This window comes from Phyllostomus hastatus, unplaced genomic scaffold (assembly GCF_019186645.2).
Source record: "Phyllostomus hastatus isolate PE091 unplaced genomic scaffold, TTU_PhHast_1.1 phas_contig_1162, whole genome shotgun sequence".
In the NCBI taxonomy this organism is placed as follows: Eukaryota; Metazoa; Chordata; class Mammalia; order Chiroptera; family Phyllostomidae; genus Phyllostomus; species Phyllostomus hastatus.
In genome coordinates, this window is record NW_025333537.1 from 11,347,619 (window position 1) to 11,358,272 (window position 10,654).

General features: G+C 53.0%; 1 protein-coding gene across 2 annotated transcripts; it reads left to right on the plus strand.

Annotated features, from left to right (window-relative positions):
- Positions 1-616: 616 nt before the first annotated feature.
- Positions 617-9,689, plus strand: TMED2 (transmembrane p24 trafficking protein 2). 2 transcript variants are annotated; one of them, XM_045845048.1, is made up of 5 exons: positions 617-909; positions 2,361-2,553; positions 2,993-3,013; positions 4,771-4,878; positions 8,261-9,689. In XM_045845048.1, the coding sequence occupies exons 1-5, from the start codon at positions 730-732 to the stop codon at positions 8,383-8,385; spliced, it is 627 nt and encodes a 208-aa protein (XP_045701004.1). In that variant the 5' UTR covers positions 617-729; the 3' UTR covers positions 8,386-9,689. The 2 variants fall into 2 exon arrangements, with proteins under 2 accessions (XP_045701004.1, XP_045701012.1); XM_045845056.1 differs by lacking the exon at positions 2,993-3,013 and having other exon boundaries at positions 618-909.
- Positions 9,690-10,654: the final 965 nt, after the last annotated feature.

Genomic DNA, 10,654 nt, shown 5'->3' on the forward strand with positions numbered 1-10,654 from the left:
ACGTGGCGCAACTGAGAAGATTCTAATTTTGGAGAAATCGGACTCAGCCAAAACAAGTTTATCACCGTAAAATAAGCTGCATCAGCCGTAAGTATAGATCTTCTTCAGATCTAGTCGTTGTTAAGAAAAAAATGCAGCACGCATGTACCCTTCACTCATGGGGGGAGATGTGAAACATTCCAAGTATCCCGGGAAGTACCCCTCCCCGTTTACATGTCCCCGCCCCCGTCCTTTCCCGGTCGATTTTCGCGGGGTGAGAGGAGGCCAACATGAAACCTCAAAGCCCTTGGCTGCCGCCCCCATCGCCCACTCCTCCTATTCCCACTGTTGCCTCCAAAGCTTTCGCCATCTTTCTAAACCATCCTAGGAGGGAACTGCAACCGCGCGGGGGAGGTTTCTCAATCCTGTCGCTTTCTTACATGATCGACGTGAACCGCAGGCTGCGCGCGAGGCGGGAAAGGCAGGTGGGGCCGATGTTTTATGGCCCTTCCGAGCCACCGTCCAGGCTCGGGCCGCGCGCAGCCGCCTTGTCCCTCTGCGGCCGCCGTGCGTCCGTTACGTGGCAGGTGCTGGCGCCCGCCAATCCCCGGCGCCCGCATCAGCCCCCTCGGGTGGCGCAGCCGGAAGGGGCGGAGCTGAGGCGGTGGCGGCTGAGAAGGCATCGGTGGCGGCGACGGCGGCGGCTGTGGAGGCCGCAGTCCCGGTCCTGGCTTCGGCCCCAATCCCACTATGGTGACGCTCGCGGAGCTGCTGGTGCTCCTGGCCGCCCTCGTGGCCACGGCCTCTGGCTACTTCGTCAGCATCGACGCGCACGCCGAGGAGTGCTTCTTCGAGCGGGTCACCTCGGGCACCAAGATGGGCCTCATCTTCGAGGTGGCCGAGGGCGGCTTCCTGGACATCGACGTGGAGGTGCGGGCCCGCTGCCGGCGACCGAGGCGGGGTCCCGCGGCCGCCCGGGGGTTGGCGGCTTCCGGGGCCCGCGCGAGGCTTGCGAGGGCGCGGGGCCTGGAGGCGGCGAGTCGCGTTTTGGGAGGGGCCGCGGCGACCCCGCTCCTGACCCTTTCCCCTGCCACCCGCCCCGTGCTCCCCTCGGGGTACGGAGCGGCTGCTCAGGGGCTGTGGGTTGACGCCGCGCACGGCGGGCTCCCTCGGGACCTCTGGCCGAGCTTCGTCGACTGGGCGCCGCGTGTCCTCTCCCGGCCCGGAAGGCGCTCCCGAGTCGCGCGGCTCAGGGGTGGCGGGACCCGATCCGGGCAGCAGCGGCGTCCCGTCTCGCTAGGGATCCGTGTTGGAACGGGGTCCAGAAACTTTGGGAAAAGTGGGTCTGAAGTTATTGAGGAGTGCCGGGCGGACGGACGTTCGCGTCGTCGTCCTTTCCTTTCTCGGGAAACCACCCGAGTGTGTCACCCGTCTTCACACAAGTCCCCACATAAGCCGTTTAGCCACCTCCGACTAGGGTCATGACTTAGGAGTAATGATTGCAGTGAGTTAACTGCAGAAAAGGGGACATTTTATTAAGTTATCAAGTCCCTAGGTTTCCTTCTACGTCTTTTTTTGAACTAAAGGAATGGTTCACCTCTAACTTTCTGGAGGTGGGGGCATCACACGGAATTAGTATTTAAAGCCACCCGTTAGCATGATTAATGGGGTTGAAGGATTTTCCATTTGGCAGTGAGCCTTAGCGGAGTTGGGCACGATTATGCAACGCAAGCGAGGCCCAGGACTGGGGCGACAGTGGAAGGAGTGGCGGGCGGAATTAGCCGAGGCCACAGAGCTCAGCCAGGCCGGTGCCCAGGGCTGCAGGTGGGTGGGTGGGGCACTTTGGAGGAGGGACGGAGCGAGCGGGGCCCGCCAGCTGCTTTGTGGCAGGTGGGGGTGCGCGCCCCGGTCTCCTGGTCTCCTGGTCTCCAGTCCGGTCCTTGCCCTCAGGCTCCCCGGCATCTCAGGTAAAGCAGGTCCCTTCCCTGTTTGCGGATAATCAACCTGGGAAATCTAGAAGTGCGCCTCGCTCACGGTTGTTCTTCTAAAGAGGGGTTTGTTTTGATGTTAAGGGCTGCACGTTTACCCGGTGGTTGGGGGCATTAGGCCACTTGGAGACCAGGTGGAGGGTGCGGCTTTTGTCTCTGAGGGGTTTGCGTTTCCGTGGAAGGAGGAGCACAGGTGTAGTCAGACAGGTGTGTGCAGGCAGAGGCCCTTGTTTCGGAAGGGGGAGCCCAGAGAGGCCGCTGTCACTAACCCACGTGGAGCCAGGTGACGTGCTCTCCGTGGTGGACATCCTGCCGCCGGCAGACAGCGCTTGGGAAGAAGTTCACGGTCGGCAGTGTGTCGTGACATCGCCTGCGTTTCTCTCCCACCTCCAGATCACGGGCCCCGACAACAAAGGGATCTACAAGGGAGACCGGGAGTCCAGTGGGAAGTACACGTTTGCCGCTCACATGGATGGAACGTACAAGTTCTGCTTCAGCAACAGGATGTCCACCATGACCCCGAAGATCGTCATGTTCACCATCGACATCGGGGAGGCCCCCAAAGGGCAGGACATGGAGACAGAAGGTGAGGGGCACGTGCCGGAAACCTCTGTCCGGTTCCGGGGTGAATGTCAGTTCTGAGCATTTTCGTCCTCTGGAGTATTCGATTTCTCATTCTGGGTTCATCCACTGTCTTTCCTCCCCTCGTCTCCTCTTCCGTCCACTGTCTTTAAAGTCAGAAACTCTCGTGAGGTGTACTTGTACTTATCCAGATCTCCTGATTAACAAAGAGAAGTTTCTGGAAGATCACGTTTATATTTCAGTTCCTCACAGGCACCCCTCTGCAGCTGGGTCACCCTGTGCACCGGTGAGCATGTGGGTCGTGTGCGTCCCAGGTGGCTTGTTCTGTGAATTCGCCCATCCTGGCTCTTGTGACTGTTTGCTCATTTGTATTCGTGACTAGTGTAGCTGAACTTTTTGTCGTTTTTATTTTCTGTGTGTTTATATCTTACACTTCTCCGTAGGTGGTGGAGATACCTGGGACGGTACGTGGACTGCTTTTTGATGGCATCCTGAGTTTTTGCATTTTTGTTTGCTATTAGCTAATTCCCGCTTTCCTTCTTTCTAACCTCAGTTTGCTGGCATGAGAGTGTTTTTTTTGTTTTTTTTGTTTTTTGTCTTAATTAAAAAAAATACAAAACACCACCCTGCGCCTACATAGTGTTTGATAGTTTTTATTGGCTGTCAGAAGAGGCAGGTTCAGTCATCTTAGGTAGCGCTGGGGACACAGCCACCAGGAGTTGGGTGGTGCCGTCCTGCTGTGCTGTCGCTTGAATGCCGGGGGGCGGAGGTGGTCACCGTCACTGGACCAGTGAAAGTCTCAGTGAGACGCAGCTGATAGCGAAGGGTGCCATTGACTTTTAGGAAGCGTGTGGTAGGCTCGTTTTAATGGTGATTGAAGTTTTCTAGCTTGGAACTTGGCATGAAATGCATTTCTAGGAGCCGTGTCTCGATACACTATCAAAAGTTCTTTCAGCCACACATTGCAGTTCGCTTAGTTGTTATTTCTCAGCCGACCAACCCTGAACCCTGAAATGGTTCTTCTGGATGAACCGTGTGCCAGGAGGCAGCACATTAGGGTTTTTGGGGGGAAGGGGTGTTGGTCACAGTGCATGTTAGGATTTTTGGAAAGTGGCAGTTTGGCACATTTCATGGTACTAACGTGAAATCTGTCGCAGGTACTGACTGAACAGGTAGTAGAGTGCTTACACCCTGAGGAAGTTGGATTGTGGGTCAGGTGTTACAGTCTGTAGAACTTAGAGAGTCGTACTACCCAGTGGTTCCTGTGCTCGCTGTGCAGGGCCATTAGCAGTGCAGGGCTTGGCTGGTTTTCGGGGAGAACTGGGAGTGTTTTGTGTTTGTTTATCTTCTGGAAGTTAATCATCTCTAAGTGGTTAGAAGTTGTTGGCCCATGAATGAGAGTGTTGAATTGTTCTTAAATAAATAATCCATAACACAATATTTAAAACTCTTGCTTCTGCTTGTGGATGTCGGTGAGTGGCAGCTGTCAAATCAGGCCTCCCTCTGCAGCAGTGGTTCTCAGGTCGGGATGAGTTGTGACCCCCGAGGGACATCTGGGTTAGTAGGAGATGTCGTGGTTCTTACGGCCTGGCGGGTGACCCTGCAGTGTGCCGGGCAGCTGCTGAGGGGTCGCCTGGCCCGGCACGCCCCCAGCGCCGCTCCTGAGAGCCCTGCTCTAAAGGCCCCGCGCTGTGCCCGCGTCTCCCAGGGCGGCGCTGAGGCGGGGTTTGGGGTTGCAGCCCGCCGCCTCTGGGTGGTGGGCCCTTGGCCTGGCCAGGAAATGTGGGGGCTCCGGGTGGGTTCTGATGGCAGTCGGACATTTGTAGGTTAGTCCTCGGGTGTTGCTGGGGTGTGTGTTCGACACTCTGTGCTCTCTGCATGCCCCTCCCCGTCAGTGTTTCCCCGTCCCTGGTGGGCGGTTAGTGACCTCCACTCAGGGGCAGTGCAGGAGAGCAAATTCCGTGGGGCGGTTTTCCTCCAGTTAGCAACGACTGTGCAGGTAGTTTCTGTCCTGGAGGAGGTTCTGCTGCTGGGAACAACTTTAACAATAACAAACGCTTGGAGAAGCACGCTGTCACCAGGGGTCCAGAGTGATGTCTGAGCCATTTCTAGAAACAGCTGCTTTTGTGTGTCTTCTCTGAGGAATATTTTTATTGCTTTGTGAGTGCATTTCCAACAGAGATTCCACATGTATGCTGATGTGTGTTAAACCCTCCCGCAGCTCACCAGAACAAGCTAGAAGAAATGATTAACGAGCTGGCCGTGGCGATGACAGCTGTGAAGCACGAACAGGAGTACATGGAAGTGCGGGAGAGGATACACAGAGCAAGTGAGTGAGCGTGGGTGAGGCCCGCCGCGCCGCTCGGGGCCGGCCCGGCAGGGGGAGCTTGGCACACGCTGCCGTCGTGATGCGCCGCCCTGGAGAAGCCCCCGTGCCAGGGGGTTTCCCGAGTGTGTGTGTTTGCAGCACCTTGTGCTGCACCAGTTTGCTACGCAGACCCACATCCGAAACCAGTAAATGCTGTTATGATTCAGCCCAAGCTACCACGAGTTTTTAAAAAAATGTGGTCAGTTAAAGAGTAAGCTAATCGTTTTCTTTCTTTCTTTTTTTAATCATTCTTCACCTGGGGATATGTCTTCATTGATTTTTAGAGGGAGAGGAAGGGAGAGAGCAAGAGCAAGAAACATCGATGTGAGAGAGAAACATCGATGTGAGAGAGAAACATCGATCGGTTGCCTCCCGCATGCGCCCTGACTGGGGATCGAACCTGCAACCTAGGTATGTGCCCTGACTGGGAATCAGACCTGCAACATTTTGGTGTACGGGACAACGCTCCAACCAACTGAGCCACCCGGCCAGGGCGCTAATTGTTTTCTTAAAGCAGAAAGGGAAGACATTCCAAAATGGTCATTGTGTTGGTTTTTAATAACATCTACAATTTTTTGTGCCAGTATGATTACTATTATATGCTCAGATTTAGCTTTTTTCCAAAAGGGGAAAGTTTAGTATAGTTAAAATAGCGAGTTCAAAAACATGAACATAGGCAGTGACCAAGCAACGACCGGCTTGGGCTCCCAAGTTTGTCACCTGGGAACTGAGCGTGGGTCTGTCTGTGTCAGCAGTGATGATTGGAGTCCCCGTTAGGTGGGGAAACCCTGGTTAGCCGAAAGTATAGCCTCAAGTAGAACGCTTTTGAGGCTACAATTGTGGCACCATATCGACACGCGGACCAGACAGTGTGTTTCAGATCCAGGTCCACGCGTGTGGTTCCGTGTCTTTCACCCTGTGAGTCGTTCTTGGGGACAGACCTCACTAGGAGCACAGTCTCGTCTGTAGGTGCAAAGCGGCTTAGGTCCACAGTCTTCCTTCTGAGGCTGGGGCAGGGAGGAGGAGTGGCAGATAGGTACAGGTGACTTCTTCAGTGGTGGCTCCCGTCCTGCCTCTCACACCTGCTTTTGGCCCAGTGGGGAAGGAGCGTGGGCTCTCTTCTCCTCGGGAGGGTGATGAGTGAGCAGAGCAGCTTGGACAGGTGCCCCGGTCTCACTCTTGGGGACGTGGGGTGCGGCCCGGGGGGCGCTCAGGCCCGTGTCTCTGCCCGCCAGCCTCGGGTGCACTCGCACCGTCTTCACCCGCTGACACCCGCCCCCCCCCCCCGGCAGGGGCCTGCTGGGGGCCGGCCTGCTCCGGAGAAGCCCGAGGGCTGAGGGCTCTCCCTGCTCGGCCGCTGTAGCTGGCGCAGACCAGGCGGCTGTGAAGCAGCAGCGGTCCCTGGGAACGGAGCAGCAGAGGGAGCGCTGCCTCCCGGCCCGTGGGGGCGGCCGGCCCTGTCCACCCAGCCTTCATCTGCCCGGAGGTGCCCTCTCGCGAACAGTGCACTTTTAGACGTTCAGTGTAATTTTGCAAAGGAACCAGTTCCCCCATCTCTGTTTGTTTCCTGCACCCCTTCCGACAGCACTTCTCAGAGGTGGACGCGAGAGCGTTTTTTATTGCAGTGTCGCAGTAATGCCGTGTTCCTTCTAGATCAGGTGCACCCGTGAGTGGCGTGAAGACAGCATCTTATGTAGACACTAGGCACGCATGTTCCTAGGTGGCTGCTCTGCCGTGTTACCGTGCTTCGGCGTGTTCGGTTTAATCTTAAAGATGCAATCGTCTGTAAGTGAAGGGAGATGTAAATACTTCTTTTTCCATGGTTGCTTAATTTGAAGTACTTGCCCTTTCAGGCACAATCTTAAAATGCTCGTCATTCACAGTTGAGCTAGAAATTGGTCACTGAGTTTTCAGCAGAAGTGAGCTTGGTGCTGTGGAGTCAGTGCTGACTTCCATGTGGGCGGCGGAGGGGGTTCTGGGTGGCATTCTCGGCCGTGCCTGTTCTTACTCCGGGGAAGAGCCACGCTTTTTTTTTTTTTTTTCTTTTTAGAAACTGAATTATTCTTTTGGAAATACATTGATTTTCTTTTCTTTTCTTTAAAGATTTTATTTATTTATTTTTAGAGAGGGAAGGGGGGGGAGAGAGAGAGAGAGACATATCAATGTGCGGTTGCTGAGGGTTATGGCCTGCAACCCAGACATGTACCCTGGCTGGGAATCGAACCTGGGACACTTTGGTTCCCAGCCCGCATGCAATCCACTGAGCTACGCCAGCCAGGGCTGATTTTCTTAAACATTTTATTTATTTATCTTTAGAGCAAGGGGAAGGGAGGAAGAAAGAGGAGAGAAACATCAATGTGGGGTTGCCTCTTGTGTGCCCCCCACCGGGGACCTGGCCTGCAGCCCAGGCCTGTGCCCTGACTGGGAATGGAACTTACAACCCCCTGGTTTGCAGGCTGGTACTCAATCCACTGAGCCGTACCAGCCAGGCCTGGAAATATGCTAATTTCTTTTCAGTTATTTTTTGGTGATCATGAATCCAGTAGCTGTTAAAATTCTAGTTAATAGTTTACAAATGGTATATATACATCTAAAAATTATACTAGTAGTTGCGATTGTTTCTAATATTGGTCATGGACAGAAAAACCAGAAAACTGTGTGATACTTTTTAAAAGCTAAGGCTGTGGACTTTGCTCGGACACCGGAGAGGGTGTGACGTAAGCTGAGCGGGACGAGGTAGCGCGGCCAGGACTGGGGCTGGCAGGACCCGGCCTTTAGCCCCACGCGTGGGGCCCCTTCGGCTGGGCGGCACCGCCAGCGTCCGTCCGTCCGTGAAACCGGGAACTCTCCCCCTCCTAGAACGAGTACCAAGTACATAGTAGGTGCTCAGTAATCCTTGTTTTTTAAAAAAAAGTTATTTTGACACATCTTGATTTGGTAAGTAGTGCGTTTTGGGTAACTCTGCGATCTTGAAATGTCTGAAAATTTTTAAAGTCAATTTCCTGATTCAGGATAAAGAGGTTATAACGTAGGAACATTGCAGCGTGAGGGGGAACGGAGGTACAGTTGGGCCTTCACCCCAGAAGTGTAGCCTCGGGCGGGTCACTCTTCCTCTCCTTTCCGGTGCGTCGGCAGAGCGGACCGGACTCGGCATCACCGAGGTTCCGTGTCAGTGTAAGGTCCCCGCGTCCGGGTGGGTGGAGCTGCTTGGAGACGGACGTGTCCAGAGCACTGGGGGTGGTGTGCGGGCGGCGCTCTCGCACCGCGGGACAGGGGTGATTTTTGATGCTTCTGTGGGTTTGGTGGTGGTTCCTGTTAAAATGTGTTTGTTTCTCCTCAACAGTAAACGACAACACAAATAGCAGAGTGGTCCTTTGGTCCTTCTTTGAAGCCCTTGTGCTAGTGGCCATGACATTGGGACAGATCTACTACCTGAAGAGGTTCTTCGAGGTCCGGAGGGTCGTCTAACAAGCTCTTCCTCAAGATCCGGAACCCACAGCTCACTGTTCACCAACCTCTTAGTCATAAAAACGGCATCAGTTTGTACGTGTTGATTTCTGAATTGTACATTCACAGCTTATGTTTCTTTGTAAAAAACAGATGTTGGGGAAAAAAAAACACCTTTTTTAGGAAAGTGATAGTGAAAATTTGACACTTGATTGGGACAGTTTCTTATTGACTTTTCCTCCTTCATACAGGTCCTCCCAGGGCTCGAACACTGTACATGAAACGTAGGCCTGTAGTCCTTATTATACCTTCGTTTTCCTAATGAGTGCAGTTTGTTCATGATAGTGCTTTACTAAAACGGCCGCGTTCTTTTGGCCCCTTATCCCGCGATCCCGGTCTTCAGAGATTCGTTCTGTGTGGTCCTCGCGAGGAACACCAGTCTGAGTCTCGCTGCTCTCTGCCGCCGGAGGGCAGAGCTCTGTGGCTTCGGAGTGCGCTGCCAGGCTGGTGCATTTACCCTTTGTCTTGTTTTTGCTTAAAAGATAAGACAACCCAACATTCTCCCCCTTAAATTTTCACTTCGAACCATAGGACTTCGCCTTTACTAAATTGATGACAGAGCAGCTAGTAACCATTTTTTGATTTCTGCCTAACCTTGTAAGAAATTTTTATTCAAGCCTGTCCTCTGGGTGCCTCAGCCAGCGGGACCTCGCTCTCTGTGCCGGCTCCCACCCGCTCCACTCCGGGCACGTAGGAGGTGCGCAGCCGCGCCAGCGGGGACGTCTGGGCTTCTGGTGGCGAGGGGGTGAATGCAGCCTCTTGGGTTTCATTGCGGTGAGTGATTTGCAGCCACTATTTTATTTTTGATCGGTGGCATTTGGCCGCTCATTCATTAGGGTGCTGGCAGCATGGTCAGTACTAGGGTTTTTGGTTGTTTTTTCTTCGGTCTCCTTTTTGGCACATGTGAATTTTGTTTTGTATAAAACGAAATGACTTTCTCTTGGTCTCGGATGATGGATTTAAAATTGAAGGAGCATCTGGTTTTGGTGTGGGGATGGTCCAGGATTATGTTGTGACTGATGTATATTAGTTACTTTTTTTTTTTGGATCTTTGCAAAAGTAAAACTACAAGTAACAAGTTTTATATGATTAATTTAAATTTGTTACAGGTTTTCATGTTCAGGATAAGCAATTTTTCAACCTTGGGTGAAAAAACTGTCTCTCTGTGTGAGAGCACGTCCAGAGGAATTACAACGTGTGCATTAGAAATTGGTTGTGTATCAGATCTGCCCCAGGTTCAGTAAATAAATAATTCTTTTTAAAAAGTCTTTGTACTGTTTTATATGTTGATTAGTTCACATTTGTTAGATACCAGTTTTCTGTTCACACTCAAAATGAGACAGGTCCATGTTCTCTGGGTAAGAATGCCTATGACTTTTTGTGTCTATACACTGGAGGATAGTGAACAGGGTTCCAATTTTAGGTTTCCCTGTGTGGGTTCTTTGGGTCAGCATTAACATCTTAAGTATTTTTTCCATTTGGGAAAAAAGTTTTGAGTGATTTTTATTCAACCACCTGGTTAATGAATGTGAGAAGTGAGTTTGAGAGAGAGTGGTTTTGCCCAGGACTCCCAGAGGAAGAGGGATGGGTGAGACCGGAAACCGGATCTCCGCCTGTGGCAGTGACTCCTCGCCCTCCACTACACTGAGGTCCCGCGAGCCGTACCAAAGGCGAGATTCATGGAGCACAGGGTAACGTCCTGGCAAGATGCCGAACACCTGACACCGTCTGTCACACTCACTCTTCAGAACCACCACCACCCTGGGCTTCCGAATCCTCCTCCTGGAAACAAACAGGCTGGAAGAGGCCGCGGGTTCAGAAGGTTGGAGGCACAGCCCTCCAGTGCAGATGGATGCAGCGCTGCTCTTTCCCTCCGCCCTGGCTCTCCAGCAGCCTGTGTCCGTCTCATTTCCGGAAAGCTCGGGGTCCACCCTGAGGATGCGATGAACGCACGTTCCAGTGAAAATGTCCTGGGCTTTTCTGTTCTCGCTTCCTTTAGTCAGACAATGGAGTCTGCATGGGTACTGTTTTTGTGTATTCATTCCAAAATACTGTCCGTGTACTACCAGGGTAGCCACTGGGGCAAATAAAAACGAAATCCCCCATTTTGGGATTTACTTGGTGGGGGAGATGAAGCGAGTGTGTCAGTCACAGTAATTGTAAGCTCTGGGGTTAGTGGTTTCAGTAATCAGGAAAGGAAGGCATCGCCGAGATGCCCACGGAGTGGAGG

Excerpts from the sequence above, each read along its gene's own strand:
- TMED2 (XM_045845048.1), top strand. The coding sequence starts at position 730 with ATGGTGACGCTCGCGGAGCTGCTGGTGCTCCTGGCCGCCCTCGTGGCC. Across the intron at positions 2,554-2,992 it reads GCAGGACATGGAGACAGAAG|GTGGTGGAGATACCTGGGAC; the intron begins GTGAGGGGCACG and ends ACTTCTCCGTAG. Across the intron at positions 4,879-8,260 it reads GGAGAGGATACACAGAGCAA|TAAACGACAACACAAATAGC; the intron begins GTGAGTGAGCGT and ends TCTCCTCAACAG.